We start from the raw sequence: 22358 nt of genomic DNA, 5'->3' as shown, positions 1-22358 counted from the left end.
TTCTTTGTTAACGCATTAAAATCGTTGTGACACTTTGAGCGAGGAATTCTTAAACCTCTTCTGCAGATTGCAACGCGTTTCAAGTGCTAGTGAAGCACTCTCTGCTTTTCCTTCCACCTTCAGTAAAGAAGAAAAAGATATTGGACTAATGGACTCGTCTCTTTCTCGCCTATAAAAAGTTGTAACTAAAAAGAACGAATTTCCTTGGATACAAGCATTAGTCCAGACGAGTCTGTATTCGTCTTTTTCTGAATCCCTCACTCCTTCGATACTCACGAGAAAGGGACTTCTCAAATAAGGTGAACTTGAAGTGGGTTCTTTGAGAAACATAAGTTACAATCGTTTTCTTGCTCCTTCCCCTTTCTTTGAACTAAGATTTTTTAGGTTCTTCGAAGTTTCATTTTGGGTTTTCCTCTTTTCTTTCTTGGTTTGTTGCTCTGTTTTGGATCTTGGTATTTTTGTTATCCGCTTTCGTTTTCTTATTTTTGTCTCATTTACTGTCTATTTTCCGTTCCAGATCTAGACGGACTCTGAAGGGCTTCCATTAGATAAAATTACAGAATAATGAAGCAAGCCGAAGAAGCCATCGTGACCAACTACAGTGAGACAACGGAGCCTGATGGGAAGGAAGAAGCAGAGCCAGAAGTTAATTCCAAGTTCAGTATGAAGAGCATTCTCTGGCATGGTGGCTCTGTTTATGATGCCTGGTTCAGCTGTGCTTCAAATCAAGTAAAATCCAGAAAAAAAATTGCCACAAACTGATAGTAATTCTATTTGCTTCATTCTTTCTCTCTCCTAACCCAATTCGACCTTTTCCCCTTACTCACAGGTAGCCCAGGTTCTGCTAACGCTACCCTACTCGTTCTCCCAACTGGGTATGCTTTCTGGTATCTTATTTCAGCTCTTCTATGGCATCATGGGTAGCTGGACTGCATACCTTATAAGCGTTCTATACATCGAGTACCGATGCCGGAAGGAGAAGGAAAACGTGAGCTTCAAGAACCATGTCATTCAGGTAACCATTTAAGGATTTCAGTGAAAGGGCAAAACAGATTTTTTTTTTTCAAAAAAAAAATTCTTTCTTAACTTGCAGAGTTAACTGTTTAATTTCAGTGGTTCGAAGTACTGGATGGATTGTTGGGTCCGTACTGGAAAGCTGTCGGATTGGCTTTTAACTGTACATTTCTCCTCTTTGGGTCCGTTATACAGCTCATTGCTTGTGCAAGGTGAAGTGAATTTTCACTAATAACAATTATTTTTCTTGTTCTTGTTCTTCTTCTTTTTGTCCTGAACTGATTAGAACAAATCTCGTGGTTTTGTGAATGGAAGAACAGTAATATATATTACATAAACGATCGATTAGACAAAAGGACATGGACTTATATCTTTGGAGCTTGCTGTGCAACGACGGTGTTCATACCTTCCTTTCACAACTACCGTATTTGGTCTTTTCTTGGACTTGGAATGACCACTTACACTGCCTGGTACATGACCATCGCTGCTCTAGTTCACGGCCAAGTTGACGGAGTTCAACACACAGCGCCGACGAAACTGGTTCTGTATTTCACCGGCGCTACCAATATCCTCTACACTTTCGGTGGACACGCTGTTACTGTGTGAGTATTGAGTAATCGTTTGGGTAATTGGGTCCCGTCTTTCTTCAGTTTTTGCTGGCCATTCCGGGGATTTTGGGATTTTCTATGAACCCAGACAAAATCATGGGGGAAAGAGGAAAACGAGATATAACGATTATACCCTTTTTCTCTGTGTCATTTCCCATCCTGCTCTTGTGAGACTAAAGGGCCATTTTGGTCATTTAGTTTTCTTCCTCAAATCAAATACGGTAAAAAAAAGTAGAAAGAGTTGCAGAAGAATTCCGTTATTCAAGACCAGTTGCTTATTTATCGGTTCTGGAAAACTCTGTACTGTGGGTCCTGTGTCTTCTTGAGAATTTCTGAGATTTTTTTTTTACTTTCTTTTCTCAGGGAAATAATGCATGCGATGTGGAAACCACAGAAATTCAAGTACATATACTTGCTGGCAACACTGTACGTGTTCACGTTAACGCTTCCGTCGGCAGCTTCTGTGTACTGGGCTTTCGGTGACCAGCTTCTCAACCACTCCAACGCCTTCTCCCTTCTTCCCAAGAACGGCTTTCGTGATGCCGCCGTTATCTTGATGCTCATTCACCAGGTCTAATTCTCTTCTTCTTTTTCTTTTTCTGTTTCTTCTTCTTCTTCTTCTGACCTGTTTGTTTGAATGTGATGCAGTTTATAACATTTGGGTTCGCATGTACGCCTTTGTATTTTGTGTGGGAGAAGGTGATAGGAATGCATGACACCAAGAGTATATGCTTGAGAGCGCTGGCGAGGTTGCCTGTGGTGATACCGATTTGGTTTCTGGCCATAATCTTTCCATTCTTTGGGCCTATCAACTCCGCCGTTGGTGCTCTCTTGGTTAGCTTCACCGTCTACATTATCCCTTCTCTTGCTCATATGCTCACCTACCGGAAAGCCTCTGCTAGACAGGTAATCAAGGCAAATTCTGTAATTATTTTTCACCTGTTTGGTTCTTTTGGTAATTCTAGAGGGGAGAGTAGTGGACTAGGAGTGATAAACTGTTGACTACTCTCTCCACGACAACGAGGAAATGATGACGGTCAGCCAGGGTATAGTGAAAAAGATTGAATGGTCAAGGTGGGGTTGCACCGAGCGAACTGTTGTTATTCACGCTTACTCGGTAACAATCATCCTCTGGTGATAAAAGATGAACCGGGTTCTGGTTCAGGCTAGGTACTGGTTTGATTTATGAGCTACAAATGGTGATTGGTAAGGACTGTAGGGCGGGGGGTCATACATGGTTTAAGTGCATGGTATCGGATTGGGGATCCATCACCCTAGAAATCGGATCGGCTTGGAGATCCGGATTGGTCCTTATCTATTAGGCTTAGCCTTGTTTTCTTCAAAAAAAAATTAGATTTTTTTTTTAACATTTTTACCCTTGTTTGTAACAATCCACGAGGAATCCGCACCTTCCTATATCAATTCCTCAAACTGTGACTTGGATAGAACGGTTTTGCCTTTGGTTTTTCTTAACAATAAGTTTTTTTGACCGTTTTACCTTTAGTCGGTACCGTTCTACCAATAGTTCAGCGGGTATCAGTCTAAATCAGCCAATACAAGTGACGTATACCTCAAACCATGGTTCCATAAGTTGTCATCCTGAAAGCTTGTTTATCGTCTACACAAAGTAGCAGTTCGGTCTTAGTAGTGATGTTGGGGCTTCTTCCTTTTGTCAAATAGGAGCTGGGAGCAAGGATTGAGAGATCGATCTGTGTCAATAACAATCCGGATTGGCCGGTATCAACCCGAATCAGACAATTTAACCCTTACTTCTCATTAAAATTGGAATTTTTGTGTTTTTTTTTTTTTTGACAATTTTACCTTGATACCTATACCGATCCCCAATCTAGGATTGGTCAGGTATTGATATCAACCTCAACCGTTACCGATACAATCCGGCTGATCCGATACCAAGACCAATATCTCAATCCATGGCTGGGAGGTTTGGTAATTGATTGGTAGGGGCAGGCATTATTGATTTGGTGTTTCATTACATTATTGACATTGCCTAACCTTTTGGGCTTAGGCCAATGGACTATTATTCTGTTTTGAGGGGTTCTTTTGTCTTTTCATAAGAAGGGTCCTACGGATGGCGTATGAGATATGGGTGTTGTGGGCTATGGCAACTGGCAATATAAATTTGATGGTTAATTATTGTAGGTATCCGTATCAGTGCGTATCCTTCACACCGGTAATGGTTTCCCAATTCCCTAACATCCCCATTTGGGGGGCAACTTCATTGGTTGCAAGGGCCATGCGACCAGCACGTGAGAGAGACAAGAGTGTGTGTGTTTTGCATTTAAAGCCTTTGGGGACCTTTAGAAATACATTGTAGGTGATGATAAAAGAGTATGGTGGGATGTCCTTCTCACTTAGTTATATGCAACCATTGTGTTGTGTTGTGTTGTGTACCGCGTTCGTTTCCACTTCTACATCAATGACACAGAATCTTGTCTCTAACTATGACTAAATCTTCTACTAGTCACGGCTCATTATTGGTAGTGGACCCTAGTTGGTTTGTTTAGCCGCCGGTCTGGTTCTCTTATATCTAAAACCAATTCGGGTCGGCCTTTGAAAAGACTTGTGATATCTTGTTCTTGTTTCACTTGATGCAGAATGCTGCGGAGAAGCCTCCTTTCTTCCTACCAAGTTGGACCGCAATGTTTGTGATCAATTCGTTTATTGTCGTGTGGATACTTGTGGTCGGGTTTGGGTTCGGTGGTTGGGCCAGTATGACCAATTTCATCAGGCAAGTTGACACGTTCGGCCTCTTTGCCAAGTGTTATCAGTGTAAGGCGCCTCCTTCAGCTGCTCCTGCTCCCAAACATCAGTAGTAAACCAAGTCTTAATTATGATGAAGAACCGGGTTGGGCCAAACCCGTCCACAACAATCAGCTTCTCTCTTGTATGATACACTTTAGTGGGGTGGTAGGGGAGGGGGAGAGTGGCCTAGTTTACCCCAATTGTGGTGTTGCTTGTTTTCTTTTTTTTTTGTTGAATTTCTTATTAGTGGTATAAGAATGATAGATCGACTGATAGATTGGATAAAGAGTGTGAAAATGTTGATTCTTATGCTGTCAAAGTTCATCTTTTTTTTTTTTTTTTTTTCCTCTTTTCTTTTTAAGTGTCTAAGGATCATTTTGAAGGGGATATTAATATATAAATTGGTTTGTTTATCATTAAGGTTCTTATAAGTATGTATAAGAAGCTTTGATATATGGATCATCATCACTATTTTGTTTCCCGTTGTAATGTTCTCACATGGGATTTCCTCCAAATACAGTTCGATTAGAATAAATGGTGTGACCCACCAGTACACTTAGAGCCTACTCCACATGGGGTGTCCGGATCCTCTCCAATGAGGGGCACATGCCCAATGAGCATCCAACGGCTGGGCTGACTGGGTGCAGGTCGAGATGTTCATTGGACCCCTAAAAAGCATCCAACGGCTGAGCTGATTGGACAAGCATCGGGATGTATGCCTATAAACATCCCAAATGTGCGCATAATCAGCCCAGAACAGCCATTGGAGGATCATTATCAACTTCATTTCCCCGGCAGCTCCATTTCCCCAAGTTTCTCAAATAGGGGGAGAAAATGACCACCTTATCCCTACTAGACCACATTGTGCTAGTGGGGTCCACCTCTCCTTTATTAGAGGCACTTGGGAAAATGGAGCAGACAGGAAATGGAGTAGATAATTTTCTGCCGTTGGAGGATCAAGATCGTCTCCAGGGAGGTGTGCGCCTAGGGTGCTGCCAGGGGGCATCCAGCGGCTGAGCTATGGCACACATATCTCAATGCATGCCTAGGGATGTGTGCGGCACAGCTCAACAGTTGGCAGCACCCTGGACGTGCTAGGCTCCCTGGAGACGAGCTAAATTTGCTGTTGGATGGCTTATTGAGTTATCCAACTCAATGGAGGATTGGAGAGGATCCAAACTCCCACATGGGAGCGTGAGATTGTTCTTCTCTCTCTCTCTCTATTAAAAATATTCAAAAGGACCCATTTGACCTAGATTCTCATTCCCAAACTGGGAAAGTGGTCCACATGGGCTTCACGTTGGTAGGTCTATGTGTCACATGCCACACTCCCCCCTATCCTAAGCCTTCTTATATTCTCTACTCACATGTGAGTATTATACATGAATCAGAAGGGGGAAGGAGAAGGTATCATGTATTTTTATTCATGCAAATGGGTTAGGGTTGTTTATTTAAGATGTAATTAATTATCTTATTAGGAACTTGAGCGTATGAAAGGCTTTGACTCCCATTGATTATTTTTAAAGTTTGATGCTTGGTTTAGCTTCCGTCACATGAGCCCGATATTTGGGCTTTGTGTTGCTTTCTCTTAGGATTTGAGGGCAAAGAGCCGATTTTGCTCCTTTATTAGAGTTTTCTAGTCAAACAAGGCATTCAAACATGGGTTTTAAACTTAAAAAATCGGAATAAGGAAAGTTAAAACGACCCTTTTATTAATCCCTCTCTCCCTCACACACACAATTGAGGGAAATACTTTCTTTAGATTTCTTATTTGAACGAAATGGAACATTTTGGTTTGGTATTGATCCATATTGAGACGTTTTCTTTCTCATCCTTGAAAAGTCACATATTAAAGGGGACTGAAAAGATTGTTTGCGTATGTTGGGTAAAGGTGTCGAAACCAAATCGGAATCGGATCCGAAACTAAGCCAAAATAATTGAATCGGATCGAGTCGAATAAATTAGGTTTGGTTCGGTTACGCTTTTAGTTCAAAAACCATCGGTTTGAATCACCCAACCAAATATCACACGTAAATCCAAAACCCTATATCTTTTTCTGTTTTTTGAATGATGTTGGCTTTCCTCTTAGAACTATAATTTTGATGTATTTCTTGTTACTAAAAAAAAAAAAAAAAGATATGTTTCTTTGATTTTATTGATGGGTAAGTTTGTTATACAAGGCAGAATTTGTAAGACTAATCTAATATACAGTGATAGTTAAATACCTGTAATAGCACACTAACCGCAGAAAGACACGAACCAGAAAAATGAATTCCAAGCAATACGCACAGGAAGAAGCACGAACAGTTTGAGTTGAATCGTATCTGACAGATACTCTCCTTAAGATTTTAGATGTTCCACTTCTGCAACTGGGTTGACCTTGCACCTAGCCCTCCAAGATGAAACAACTCACTAAACGTGTAGGTTGCAGAACCAAATACGGGTACAGAGGATACCAAACGGCTATACTATCACTCAACTTTATAAGAAAATACAGTAAGAAAATAGTCTCTGGAACAGACAATTGCAGAGACAGAACTCGTTTTTGATGTGTGTAAAATGGCAGGCAAGACATGGTATATATAGGTATCAACTACCCTTTCATGAAGAGGTATACCCATACGTATACTGGTAACCTATACATACAAGAGCTGCTCTTCCAAGGAAGGCATACCTATATGTATTCTTACACGCACAGGTTTCAAAGGAGGGGTACCCTTCATGGGTGTGTATCTATTCGTATACGTGTATATCGTATACAAATATGGTACACATGGGTGAACCGTATGGGTGAATCATATTTTAAATTATAAAATTTAAAACAAAAATACAAAACTTTCGCCATCTAAAAACAATGTTTTGCCCACACCCCGACCACGACCACGACCACGACCACTATCACAATCATGACGACGACCCAGCTCGGCTCGGCTACATCGTATACGAATATGGTACACATGGGTGAACCATATTTTAAATTATAAAATTTAAAATCAAAATGCCAGCCCTGGCTTAGCTCGGCTCGGTTTGACTCGCGATTCAAACGCACCCCAGGGACCCCCACACATGTGAGAGAATGGTAACTACCTCTCCAAGGGCTCACACCCTTAAAAACCAATCCTGTATATAAGCCACTCAAGTTCCTCTCCCAAAACCAATGTAGGATTATTCTTGAGCTTCAAGTTGCCTCTTACACAAAAGTACACAACAAATTCAAATAAAAAAGAAGGAAAATGTAAAAGGTATAAAAGGACGGAAGGTGTAAAAAGGCATTTTTTGAAACTTTGACTGCAAACCAAACCTGGGAAAGGTTTCATACACGGCTGTGTAAGCCGTTTATGTGAAAGGGTCTCTCACAAAGAGTTGAAAAAGTCATAAATCCCCACCCATTAATTAATGCTTTGAAATTCCCACCCTCTCACATACACGGTTTACACGACCGTGTATGAAAACTTTTCCCAAACCATTATATAAAAATAATATAACAACAAAGCTGAATGATAAAATCTGAAAGTGGAGAATTCACTTGGGTTTCTTATTTATTTATTAATATTTCTGATACCTTTTAAGGTTTTATGAGCATTTTATTTATACAAATGGAGTTTCTTGAGAATACAGAAACGCAGCAACAACTGACAGCTTAGCAGAATGGAACCGTATTGGAGAACCGAATTAGATCCAAATTGGAAAACCGAATTAGAACTGTAACCGAACAGAGTAGGTTCGGATTCGTTTGCCTTTTTCAGAGTTGACTCGGTTCTCGGTTCGATTTCAGATCACACCATCAAGGCATGGAACCGAACCGAACCAAAACCAAACCAAATGATCGAAACTAAACTGATTGACACCCTTAATGTTGAGTCTGGATGAACTGTGCGTACGCGAAGAGTAATTACTGCATACGTTAATAAGTTAACACATGTCCTCAGCAGGGCTGGTCACCTCTCCTAAAATGATTTTTTTTTTTATGGAAAAGAGAACACTACCTGGGTGTGTGCGATGCGCTGCCCTTGCGCCCAGGTAGCGTTCTTTTTCCCTAATTGTTTTTTTTTTTTTTAAATATCATGAAATGATGAACTAGTAAATCCACGTCATTTTTTCTCATTTATATTTTTGAAATGGTAATTATCAATGTCTTCATCGGATTTTTATCCTCTCAAGTGTGGTGCACCGCCAGGGCACCACACTTAAGAATCCAACAATAAAAACATTGGTATTGGCATCTTTTTACCCTTTTAAGTGATGGGTGAAGGTTTGGATACTCAAGTGTGGTGCATTGCCCATTGCACCGCACTTGAGAGGATAAATTTCATATGATTGTATTACTCCGTTACACACCTGGTAGAGTGTATTCTCCACTCTTCAGATCCTTAGCTCCAATGAAGCTATATCAAGTGGTTTATGATGCAGGCCCAGACTTGTAACTTAAACCAGCCCAGCCAAACCGAGCTCAACTAGAACAGCCCAGCTTGTATGATCAAGAATGTCACATCAGCAAAACTTTCCAGAGTCTTCCTATATCAAAATTCGGCAAGGTGTGGAGGTCAATTAACAGAACTTCAATTTTGGAAAATTGAACAAGTAGGAGATCGAACTCGATTTTGGTAGCAAGGGAAAAAAGAAAATCCCCTTAACCTATTTTGGAGATTAAAGAGGATCTTCCCTATACCTTAGCAAAGAAGACTGACGAGGATCTTTCCTATTTTTAAGTAAAGGAGATTGAAGAAGATCACCTAGCTCGTCCAACTTGGACTATCTTTAAAAGCAAGCCTGCCCCTCCTCCTCATTCTTACTCCTCCTCATTCTTACATGATAGGAATTGAAGTTTATCTTGAGTAGATCATCACAACTCAGCCAAAGCTGGCAACCTATTAGCTCACGATTTGTGCAAGATCTCTTTCCAATTTTGACTTAACATCACAATTGGAAGTTCAAAGAGAAGAATCTTTGGAGCTGCCAGGTTAGAGGCCCATAGTTGGACGATTTAATGGAAGATGCATGTTTGTAACAATCTTTGACTTGGATCACTAAAGGCTGGACGATTTCTACAGCCATCTTCCTTAGTGTTTTTGTTATTTTTTGTATTTCTTCTTTGTCAATGATTCTAACTTAAATTAGGGTTTACTTTTATATTTAGTTTTCTTTTATTTGATGTGATCTTAACCGTAGGAATAAAGTAGATTTAGACAAAAGAATTAAGGTTTAATTTTTCTTATAAATTGTAAGAGCTTTGCTCATTATAGGGGAGTGAATATTGAATTGAATGAATAAAGTTGGACTTAGTTGAGTTTTGAAACCACAAAGAGTTTCACTATAGTCTAGTTGAACTGTAGCTTTCCTGTCGCATTGTTTTTCTCCTTGTGCTTGTATTACCCAATTACACATCTGGTAGAGTGTGTTCTCAACTCTTCTGATCCTTAGCTTCTAACGAGGCTACATCAAGTGGTTTATGATGTAGGTCCTAACCTGCACCTTAAACCAGACTCATTGTAGGGGAGTTGTGAATGCCGGATCGAACTGAGAGGGGGGTGAATCAGTTCCCTTAAGTTTTGCGACGTCTTCTGCAAACCACAGAGTCGCTTACAGTCGCACCTCGCACCACCAGAATGTGGCCAGGTCTACCAAGACTGTAAACTCACGTTGCAAAACAGGGATTAGTCTCCAACAAATAAAAGTAGACACAGAGACACGATTTACATTGTTCACCCCACACTATGTGAAGGCTACGTCCACGGAGCATTACCTCTCAGGGTTTCGTATATGCCCAATACTCAACAACAATACAATTAGCCGCCCCTACGGCCAGGATTCCCCTTACCCTGCTTCAACCTCTCACCTCAGTGAGGGCAAAGACTTCAATCCCCAATGTAAAATGGCCTCAGCCTTACAATCAATCAACCTAATAATCAGATTTCAATCACAAATCCAACCCTTAACAAATTACGCAGAGACAATGGTTTGTGAACAAGTTTACCTTCTCAAAGGAAAACTCCCAACTCCAAACGAATGCTATGAGATCTTCAACAGGACGAATCAAGCACTCGAATCCATCGCCAACGACCAAATCGATGTTTTCTGACTATTTCCTTCGCGCCTATGCTCTCGAATCTTGTCGGAATGGTAGAACACAACTTCTCCTTGATTTCCGTCTTTACTAGGGCTTTAGAGATGCGTTTTTGGTCTTTTAACGAGAATATATATACAATTCCAAAAGATACCCTTTGGACCAATGAGAAAGAAACAAGAAAATGCAAGCCCAAAATTTTGCCTCGGGAACTGCCGCCCCCGAACCCCCGCGAGACCATCGGGGGCGCTGCCCCCGAACCCCGGCGCCTACGGCTGGGATACACCTTGCTGACCAACTAAATACTGTTTTCACAACCACATTACTACCAAATCCTTGTTGCCAACAATGACAACACTACCAAGAGCACCAACAGGAGTGAATATTGAATTGAATGAATAAAGTTGGACTTTGTTGAGTTTTGAAACCACAAAGAGTTTCACTATAGTACGTCTTGTTGAACTGTAGCTTTCCTTTCGCATTGTTTTTCTCTTTTGTGCTTGTATTACCCAATTACACATCTGGTAGAGTGTGTTCACAACTCTTCCGATCCTTAGCTTCCAATGAGGCTACATCAAGTGGTTTATGATGTAGGTCCTAACCTACACCTTAAACCAGCCCAGCCAAATTGAGCTCAACTAGCCGATGTTAACAGTCCAGCTTGCACGATCAAGAATGCCATCAGCAAGGCCTTCCAGAGTGTTCTTATGTCAAAATTTGGCATGTTTTGGAGGTCGATTAACTGAACTTCAATTTTGGAAAGTTGAACAAGTAGGAGAACTCGATTTTGGTAGCATGGGCAAAAAAGAAAATCCCCTTAACCTATTTTGGAGATTGAAGAGAATCTTCCTTGTTTCTTCAAAAAGAAAACTGAAGAGGATCTTTCCTATATTTTAGCAAAGGAGATTGAAGAAGATCACCTAGCTCGTCAAACTTGGACTATCTTAAAAGCAATTTGCCCCTCCTCCTCATTCTTACATTATAGGAATTTTTTGTATGGTAAACTACCGAATATGGTTTGAGTGACTGAAGAGTGACCTCTTTCCTTTTGTTACCACTCTGTAACTTTGCAAGATATTGATAATAATCCCTTTTTCTGTAACAACCAATTTCCGGACTGAGAACCCCAAAACATAAACAATAGGTGGAGATTTTTACGTTTGATTGCTCCATACAAATTTATTTTAATAATATTAGAACACTTCTATTCTTACAATTTTGACTCAGCAGGAAAAATACATGTGTGTGTGAGAGAGAGAGAGTAATATTCTATTATATAGGGGTATTTTTGTCAACTTAAAAAGTATACCAATCAATGGATAAACGGAGATATTCATGGGAGTCGTAGTTTTTGTTTCCATTTCATTCATTCTTATTTTACTTTTTATTTTTCTTGAAGTCAGACAATTTATTGAACATGTTTTTTTTTTGTTAGAAAGAGGACTATTCATTCATGTGCGCCCAACGTCAAACAAAGGAAATTAAAATACATAAAATAGATAGAGAGAATGCTAAACACAAGGTATGGATATAAGGTATCCAAAACCAAGGAACGGAAATTGACCCGGTCTCACATGCCAATGATTTGGTCATCCAAACTAGGGGATGGGTTTCAACCACTTCCTTAGATAAAAAGTTGTAGACACTGTTAGGATTTTTCCAAAATACGACGAGTGTGGGCTTAATTAATTATCGGGTCAATCATTGATGGGGATCAAGAAATACAAAGGCTGACGTGGCTGCTACTATTTTATTGAGATGGACCGGACCGGCCTGGCCCATTGTGAAAGTGGGTTAGGGTTTGGGGAGTATTATAAATACTACTGATGAGGGGTCCCTGCAGTCACTATTCTCTTTTCTCTTTTCTCCACAAGAAAGGGAGCTGTGGGAGAGTTTAGGAGGCGGCAGAAGATCCCCATCGCGGATTGCATTCATTCTCTGACAGATCGATGCTGCTTATGGAGGTGTTCTTATTTGTTCTTCACCAGCATACGTGGGTGCCAGGTACACTTTGCTTTCCCTGTGTATTTTGATTCAATCGTGTTCTAGAGATCTGTATGGGGACGGATTTGGGTTTGACAAAACCCTTGCGTGTTCTAACAGACACAACGCATGTGCTACTGAATATAATTGAATATATATATATATATAATGGAATATGCTTTATTATATCTAAGTTATATATTAATACCTTACACTATATAATGCATGATTGTAACCCTAGGGGGTAGCTCAATTGGTAATGACCACAACACACAATTAAGAGGTTATGAGTTCGACTCTCCTTTGGGCTTATCTATCACCAAAAAAAAAAAAGTACAAAATACAAAATAAAATAAAATAAAAATTTGCATATATAGATATTATATTCAAGGATATATCCACTTAAAAGTAGAGATGTAAACGGATTGGATTCAGATCAGATACAGATTGGATGTGATCGAAGCCAAATATTCCCTGGCCGAATACAAGATACCTTTAAACGGATTCGGATGCGGATTAGATCAGATTTTCGACCATCCGTTTACATCTTTGCCTTGTGTAACCCGGACCTTTCTCCCCCTAGCGAATACAATTCACTCTCTATCCATATCTCTTAGATCATGATTCTCTTTTCATCATATTCTAGAACTTGTTGAATCTTCAAAACCCTCAAAATCATTATTTACTTAATTTTTTATTATTAAGTATTCAGATTTTTTTTTAGATGGATTTTAATTAGAGTATTCGGATTATTTTCTGGATATCTCTAAACGAATACGGATGTCCCTAAACGGATACAGATTCGGATTCGGATTCAAATTTCAGTTATTCATCTACATCCCTACTTATAAGGCTTGGGTTGTTCAGGCCTAGGCTTTGACATATTTTAAGTTAGGGAGAAAGTTCTCTATATACGAGTGTGGTCTATGCCAGCACTCTCATGAGTCTCTCTCTCTTCTCTTCCAGACAGAAAACTACTTCCCTTTTAAGTTATTATGTATCAATCCGACCTCAACCTATCCTTCAGCCAATTCTTGACCTATTAGTGCCAATTGTCAAACAAGACAAAATCATTCTTTCAATAATAAGGGAGAGGCTTCCCTCCAACACCCAATTTTTGGTGTGACCTTGGGTTCCCCCTTTCAACTCTTCCAATAGGGGGATTATTTTAGACATGTCAAATGTGAGGGGCATGTAGTTTTGTTTATTGAACTGGTGTTGTGGGAATCTTGTTCCCCAAGGTTCCATTTGTTTTGGCATAACATCAAGTAAAATTTTATTTCAAAAAATTTTACATGTTGAAAAGTTTTTCAATGTATTTTTCTATGGAAACAAACATTGAAAAACTTTTCAACATTAAAAATTTCCAAATAAATATTATAGGTAAACTGTTACGCCGAAACAAATGAAGCCAAAAGGGAAATTATAATAAAAGATTATATTACTATGATTAGAGCCATTGTGTAAAAGAATAAGAGCAAATTACATGTACCCCCCTATAGTTTGAAACAATAACAAAACACCCCCTAGTTTCACTTTTACAAGAAACCCACTAATGGGTCACGGTGTTAGTAAACTTTTAGTTTTGTAAGTAAAAAGACCATTTTACCCTTTTAGTTCAGTGACCTACATTAAGTGCCATTTTACATTTTTACCCTTCATGACCTTCTTCTCTCCCAAAACGAAAATTCTCTAAATCAATTTAGGGTTTTGCCTTCACACCATCTCCAGCGAAGGTTGCAGACATCCCTTGGCCCAGCCACCCTCTGGCGAATGTTAGTTTCTCCATCTCTTCTCTTTCTCTGTATGTTATTGTGAAGTTCAAACACTTGAACCGTCTTCAACCTCACGCCAAAATGAAAAATTCAAGGGTTTATGTTATTTTTCCACTGCCGATTGAGGCTCTGTCAGATGCCCTACGGCACCGTGAGCCCTGGCGAAGACCTACCTCATGTCGGAGATGGTGTGAAGGCAAAACCCTAAATCGATTGTTGTATGGATTTATAGGCCCCCGTTGAAGGTCAATTCCTTCAATCATATTTGGATTCATGCCTTGCTCTCTTTTACTTTCAACTTTTTGTTCGCTGTTGCAGCAATCTAAACCTCTAAACCAAATCTTTTTTTCATCAATCTACCTTCATCAATCACTGCCAAACCACTACTACATGGTCACGTCACCCTCACCTCATCCTAGGTTTAAAGTATCTGTATCAAGTATCATATGGGTTAGGTGATTTTAAGAGACTATCGTGTCGTATCGTATCGGAGATACGAGATACGTATAGAAATGGTCAAGATACACATGGAAATATACTTTTGGAACAAAAAATAATATAAATAAGCAATATATAACAAGTGTTATGCATAAACACTAAAATGGAGAATAATGTATAACCAAACAAGTGCATTAAATTGAAATTGTTATAAAAGATGAGGTTTCTTACATGTTGTAATCGTCTATACCCATGAAGAGTATTGGATGATGCAAAGGATGATGTCGTAGCACTCCTTGATTATATTTTTTAGTCCAGAAGTTTGAAAAACCAAGATTAAATGCAAGATTTTAGATTCTTGGTTGAGAGTTTTCCTTCAATTCTCTGTTAGAATAGGAGTTGTATCAAGTCTGTGAGTGAAAATGGTTTTTTTTATGGAATGTATCGATAGTATCGGTATGTATGTATCGATATTTATCGGTATTGGTATGTATCACGCCATATTGGTCGATACGTATCGATACATATTAAACCACCCACAGGACTCTTTACTGGACGTACCGATGGTATTGATATGTATCGGTCATATCATATCGTATCAGCCTATATCAGCCGATACATTTTGATACAATCTGAAACAGTTCATTTTAAAAAAAATGACATAACAGTATGTATCGTATCAATATCGATCGATACTGATACATATCGGTTTGTATCATATCATATTGGTCAATACTTTAAACCATGGATGTAAGTCTTTGCATTTGAGGGACTAAATGGTAACTAAAGGGACGTGTCCAAGAGGGGTACAGAGATGCGACTTTTGAGAGGGATGGACATGTAAGGGGAGTTGTATTGGTTAGAGAGGAGTATTTTAGTCTAGTTAAAAAGTATACGAAAACAATATTGAGCTTGTACCTTTAAGAGCAGTTATGATGATGATTATGATATATGCCCATCGATTTCATAAATCAGAATTCGTTTTTATGGATTATGGATTGTGTTGCCGTTGCACCTTATCTTGTGACATGAGCACAATTCCAGACAAGTGCACATTTGCTACTGGAAACCAAAGGTTATTCTATCTTGGAGTCAGTTTTGCATACAAAACAGGTTACACCAAAAGAAGCAAGAGTGTCAAGTGGCACTTTTCAACCATTCAACACCTTGGAAATTCTGTTTGATGCACTCTCCAATACTTCAGCATAAGAGATAAATACTTCTCATATAAAGTCTTACTCTTACATTACTACAGTACAAAAAATAACTTCCAGTCTGCAAAAAGACAGAGAGTATCTACAATATTTACACAATCAATCTTATGCGCAACGAAGCACTGGAAACCTGTCGCTACCAACCCCTACACTTTTTACCACTCTAGACTTCTAGAGGGAGGCATGTCTGTGGCAGGCACTTCCATGGCATTGTGAAAAGACAACAAGAACAAAGATAATCCAGCACGGAGATCAATTCCATTAATCAAACCATCCGTATTTTAGAGTTTCTGTTCTTGCCTCTATTTCAATAAGGATTCACATTTCAGGAATCACCTAATTGAGTGGTCATTCCCATTACTCCGGTCTCTAGATTCAAGTTTAATTTGGTCCTCCGCCATAGAGCTTTCAGGCAGTTCATTTTAGAGTTGGCTTAAACGTTGGTTCGTTGGTGGTTAGTCATACATTAATTTCTGTTTGCGTTGTCTTCAAATCCTCTTAGAGGCTGTGCGACGGTCTTTTTGTGCTGGGTTGTATCTCGGCACAGGTATACAACGCGTCCAGCAATCGGTTAGCGTATTTTCTCCTATAATGGGAAAATGAATGCTAATCGGTTGTTGCGCCCAGACAGCCCAGTGCGAAAAGCTTGGCGCACCCCCTGAAAAGGCGGAAAGAACCAGGGTTGCGACGGTCTTTTTGTGCTAGGCTGTGTCTGGATGCAGGTACACGTCGCGTCCTAGGACCGGTTAGCGTTCTTTCTCTCATAATGGGAAAAGGAACGCTAATTGGTCGCTGGCTGCAACGTGTACCTATGCCCAAACACAGCACAACACGAAAAGATCGGCGCACCTCCTGGAAAGGTGGAAAGGACCAGGGGTGCGATGGTCTGTTCGTTCTGGGCGGTGTCTGGGCACAGGCATACGCTGCATCCAGCGACCGGTTAGCGGTTTTTTATCCCACAATGGGAAAAGGAATGCTAACCGGTCGCTGGGCGCAGCGTTTATCTGCACCCAGACACATCCCAGCAAGAAAAGACCGGCACATCCCTGGAAAAATGGAAAGGACTAGGGGTGCAATGGTCTTTTCGTGCTGGCATGTCTGAACGCAGGTACACACCGCATCGAGCGACCCGTTAGCGTTCTTTCTCCCTTTAATAATTTAGGGCCAATCCAACAGATGCTTTTCCTTTTCTTGATACATTAAGAATCCAAAGAAAACATATCATTTCAAATAAAGAGATCTATTCCAAATTTCCATTAAGATAAAACAGCTACATAATAACTTTTGATTGATTAAGAACAGACAGTTAAGGTAGTGGTTTGTTCTCAACCAATCAACCGTGATAAGAGAACCAAAAACAATAAAAAAAATTGAATGGAGACGATCCTTAAGGCATCTTTGAAAAGTTTCACCAACCTTAAGTCACTAACACATATTTTACATCCCATGTTTGAAGCACGCCAAACAAAAGTATAAAAGAATGACTCAGCAATAATTTTTAAAGAAAATAGGTGGGGTTTGGAACTACAATGATCCTTATCCTTGAAGGGAGAATTTTCAGTCTTCTCTCTTCTTTTCAAAAGCAAGCTTTGATAGATATCACCAACAACTTGGGGAAAAGCCCTTTAAAGATTAAACAAAGGGAAGATCTTACTAAAGAAGATATAAAGGGCTTCTTCACCCACACGTTTTCTTTGTTACTTCCTTTCCAGTAGCATCTGTTTTTCCTATTTTTAGGTTTTGGGCAAATTAAACATCAATGCAAAGTGAAGTGAGGGACCTAAAGTGAAGTAGGGCTGCAGCAGGTCGGGCTGGGCCAGGCTTTACAGAACCCTAGCCCAACCCTAAGTCCCCTTACCTGGGCCTAGGCCCGACTCAACCCTGAGTCAAGGCCTAAAAAATCCAACCCTGACCCCCTCAGGGTCAGGCCGGGCTGACCCTAATTGGCCCTGATCATGGGGAGGGGGAAGGAAATGTATGGGCTCGAATTAATCGGAGAGAAAATTATCAATTTTATGTAAAATAATACTATAATAAAATATATTATATCACTTATTATCTTCATATATAATATATTTTATAACAAAATGTGGGTGACGTTTAAAGTTTATAATATATATATTATATTCATATATATTTTATAGTATAACTTAAAACAAGGTCGAGCCGGGTCGGGCCAGGCTTAGCTTGAGGCCTCAACCCTAACCCGACCCGACTCTGACTCAGGGCCAAAATTTCCAACCCTGACCCGCCCTCAGGGCCAAATATCGCAGCCCAAACCCTGTTCGGGCTCAGGGTGGGTTCAGACCGACAGGACCAAACTTGCACCCCTAAAGTGAAGTGAAGACCTAATGACATTTTATTTCCCAGAGTCTATTATGTGCAAGATAATCTAAAAAATAAAAAAATAAAACAAGAAAATTAAGAAAGAAATTATAGGGAGAGAAAGAGATGAGAGAGATAATAGGGGATAGGATTTTGGATCAGGATCATCTCTAGAGAGCAGCCAGGGCGTTGACAGCCGTTGAGCTGTGCCGCACACATCCCTAGGCATGCACCAAGATGTGTGCTGGACAACTCAACCGCTAGATGCCCCCTGGCAGCACCCTGGGAGCACACCTTCCTAAAGACGAGCTAAATTGTAAGGTGTTCAGAGAACTACGGTTACACATATGAGATACAAAGTCTTCATCTAACCTAACCATAGTTGATACAAAGTCTTCATCTTACCTAACCATAGGTGGTTACAAAGTCTTCATCTAACTGTGGTTGAGGCAACAAAGTCTTCACCTAACTGTGGTTGAGGCGACAACTGCCATCTGACTGATGCTGATTGCTGTCGGTACAAATACAAGTAGGGAGCGTACATACTCAAATACAGACTGACATACAAACATACATACTTGATACAGACATACGCAATACATACAGACATACATTCAAAAATAAAAAGCTAATCCGTATCAAAGTCGGTATCGCTGGTGTAGGGAATGAAGAAGTCTAGGGCATGATCGACTTCGAACTCCATATGCTCATTCATGATGCGATGGATGAACGGATGCTGTAGGACGTTGTTGACTTCCCAAGCCGTGTTGGTACTTTGCAGAAGACAAGAGGGCAAGGCGGCTGGATCAACGTGGTTATGGGTGCACATGGTTGTCATGAAAGAGAACCATCGAGCCTTATGCTCATCTGACTGATCACGATGGATGAAGAGATCCTGAGAGCTGGATTCATGGAAGGTAAAGGTAGGGTCATAGGCAATGAGGTTATGATCCAATATGGGGGGAGTAACCAGATGATGATGGATTAAATCCGGTGGTCGATGGAAGATATAAGTGACAAAGGGGAGTTCATCAAGGGCTGAGAGTTGATGAAGCCAAGTAGGAAGAGGAGCAAAGAGACGGAGAAAACGGGCTAAGCACTGGGGTCGTTGAAGACGAAAATAGGCTGAGCCTATTGGGTTGGAGAAGATGGTGGAGACTGTGCTGAGGTAATGCCAGAGGGTATGGCGGTTAAAGGTGAGGGCTACCTTATGAACTGCAAGAAGGTGCCAGAAGAAGACTACACAGTCTTTATCAAACAAGGCGGGATTGATAGCAAAAGGGGTAAGGAACGGATAGTCAGGGTGACAAGCTACCCAGTCAAATTGGAGACCACTGGTGTGGACTATGGAAAGGAGGACTGACTGGTATGTAGAGATGCTATATGCCTTCAGGGTACGAAGGGAAAGATGGCTAAAAAGAGTGGCTGGAAGCCTTGGTAGAAGACGAAGCAAAGGGTCAGGTGGTGGAAGTGCTGGGGAAGATGAAGAGGAAGCACTTGGAGTTAGAGGCATGCAGAGGACAGGGATGGAAGAAGATAATGGTAATCTTTTCTTGGTGCGAGAGAGGAAGTCTGCAAGCACGTTGTCCTTGCCTTTGATATGGTGAACCTTGAATGACCATTGGGAAAACCACTGAGCCCATCGAAGGAGCTGAGATTCAGGAAGCTGCTTCTGCTTGAACTGTAACATCTTTGGGAAAGCTGTCATGTCCATTTCAATCTGGAAGGAATGTCCAAGGAGGAAGAACTGGAACCTTTCAATGCCGCGACGAACTGCAAGGATTTCCTTGAATGTGGATTGGTAATGTTGCTCGGAGAGCTTGAATTCACCACTACGATATCCACAGATACGTCGTGTCTTGTCCGGGAGTTCTTCGAGGAGAACAGCGCCCCATTGAGTATCACTAGCATCGGTTTGGAGGATGCGGAGTCCTGTAGAAGGGATCTGCAGAGTGGGAAGGTTCTGAGCCAGAGCCTTTAGATCCTGAACTGCCTTGGTATGAATAGCGGACCATGGAGGTGCATCTTTCTTCAGGAGGCGGTGAAGATGACTAGTCATGCGGATCTGATGAGGAAGGAACTCGGCCATATAGTTGATGATGCCGAGGAACTGTTGGACTTCTTGCCTAGAAAGAGGGCCGTCTGGGAATTCTAGCAAAGAGTGACCAATGTGAGGTTGTAGCTGGAATTGTCCATTGGAGATGGTGACACCGAGGAAGTCAATAGTGTTGACTGCTACTACCATCTTTGTTGGGGAAAGCATGATGCCGTGGGCGACAGTGATGTCCAAGAATTGTTGAAGAAGGAGTGCATGTTCTTCCTCTGTGGTAGAGAACAGGAGGATGTCGTCTATGTAGATGAGAGCATGCTCTTGGATGGGAGCATAGATTTGCAGCATGGCTTGTTGGAACAATGAAGGAGCTACTTTCAAACCAAAAGGAAGGACTTTCCATTGGTAGTGACCTCCGGGGATACAGAAATCTGTCTTGGGTCGATCGTCAGGATGGATGCCTATCTGCCAAAATCCTGCTTTGAGGTTGAACTTACTGAAGAGCTTGGCTTGAGACAACTGGAGGAGAAGGGCTGGCCTTGTGGGCAATGGAAACTTGTCATCCAGCAGAAAATTGTTCAGAGGCTGATAATTGATCACAAGACGAAGTTTGCCACGTTTCTGTTCTGCTCTCTTGTTAACATAAAATGCTGCGCAGGCCCAAGGGGAAGATGTCTTCTCGATGAGATCTTGGGCTTCTAAGAGGGCAATCTCCTTACGTGCACTAGTGAGATGATCAGGGTTCATGCCTGAATGGCTGGCCTTGGTAGGATTGATATCCTCGTTCTTCTTGAAAGGAAGATGGATGAAGAACTTAGCATTTTGCCAGAGAGGGCTGGAACACTTCTGGAGGAAATCATCATGATTGTCCGCACTGCAACTGAGGATTAATCGGTCCTTAATATCTGCAATAGGGGTCATTAGAAATAACTTGGGAATAGTGGTCCAGGGGGTAAAATGCTTCTTATAACTGAGGCCATGGATACTCCATCGAAGGTGGGGTAACTGGCATAGAACATCGAAACCAATGAGGGCATCTCGACCAGGGAGAGAGGAACCTAACACCGTGTGGGAGATGGTAAGAGAGGGAAATATCCTAAGTTTAATGGGATGCTTTGAAATGAGGTCAACAGAAAAAGTTTCACCATCGGCTGCAGTGAAGAACTGTCGATGGGGTTTCCAATAATTGGATGGAAGAACCTGGGGTGCTAGGATGGTGTTAGCACATCCTGTGTCAAAATAGCCAACGATCTGGATAGGGCGATCCCATTTGGTAGGAAGGATGGATAGAGGAGCCTGTGGTAAGGGGGTTTTGGTAATAGCCAAAGCTGGTGACTTAGGCGGGTCAAAAGAGGTGACCGGGTAGATGGGTTCAAATCCATCGGACTCGGGTTCGGGTGAAGAAGAGTCTGGTTGATCTTCGTTCCAATTTTCAAGAACGAATAGGAGATCTGGCGTGAAATCATCGTCTACAGAGTAGAGAGATTCAACGTCTGCATCAGGGTCATCTGTGATGGAAAAGGGGGCAAGCATATGCATGAGCTTGGCCTGTTTAGCCTTGTCAGGACAGTTTCGAGCAAAGTGACCAATCTTGCCGCAGGCATAGCACTTCGTGGAAGTCTTGTGCCTGAACTTCTTACGTTTGAAGAATTTGTAAGGTCGCTGCTGCTGAGATGTCCGTTTGAACCGATGAGGTCGGCTATGCTTAGAACGAAACTTGCCGGGATGAATCCTGGAGAAATGGGACTTCTTCTTGGAAGGACATGAGCAGTCCTTATCTTTGCACTTGATCTTGAGATATGAGGTATCACACGCATCTGTGAGTTTATGGGTAGTCTTCTCCCATTGCTTGAAGAAGAGCTGTTGATCACAAAGCTTTTGCAGGGCACTGAGAATCTCTTGGTAGAGACGTCCTATAGGAGCCTGATCAATACGAAGGCCAAACTGCTGCAAAGCTTTTGTAGCCTCTTTTCCCAAAGGTTCAGGGAAAGAGTTCAGGAAAACCTGCTTCATGTTAGGGTCATCCAGTCCACCTAGGATGTAGAAGCGGTCCAGCATGCGGGTGTAATGTTTTGCAAGATCTGCTTTCTGGAAGGAGCAGCACTTCATCTGGAAGTACTCTTC

At 41.2% G+C, this 22358-nt stretch overlaps 1 protein-coding gene across 1 annotated transcript; it reads left to right on the top strand.

Moving 5' to 3' along the window:
* The first annotated feature begins 247 nt into the window (after positions 1-247).
* On the top strand, positions 248-4510 carry LOC122651851 (auxin transporter-like protein 2). Its single transcript, XM_043845408.1, has 8 exons — positions 248-299; positions 518-729; positions 830-1015; positions 1114-1226; positions 1335-1616; positions 1986-2193; positions 2271-2528; positions 4238-4510. The coding sequence occupies exons 2-8, from the start codon at positions 565-567 to the stop codon at positions 4454-4456; spliced, it is 1431 nt and encodes a 476-aa protein (XP_043701343.1). The 5' UTR covers positions 248-299; positions 518-564; the 3' UTR covers positions 4457-4510.
* Positions 4511-22358: the final 17848 nt, after the last annotated feature.

This window comes from Telopea speciosissima, chromosome 2 (assembly GCF_018873765.1).
Source record: "Telopea speciosissima isolate NSW1024214 ecotype Mountain lineage chromosome 2, Tspe_v1, whole genome shotgun sequence".
Lineage (NCBI taxonomy): Eukaryota > Viridiplantae > Streptophyta > Magnoliopsida > Proteales > Proteaceae > Telopea > Telopea speciosissima.
Note: the sequence above shows the minus strand (reverse complement) of the source record. Positions and strands in the feature narration are given on the sequence as shown.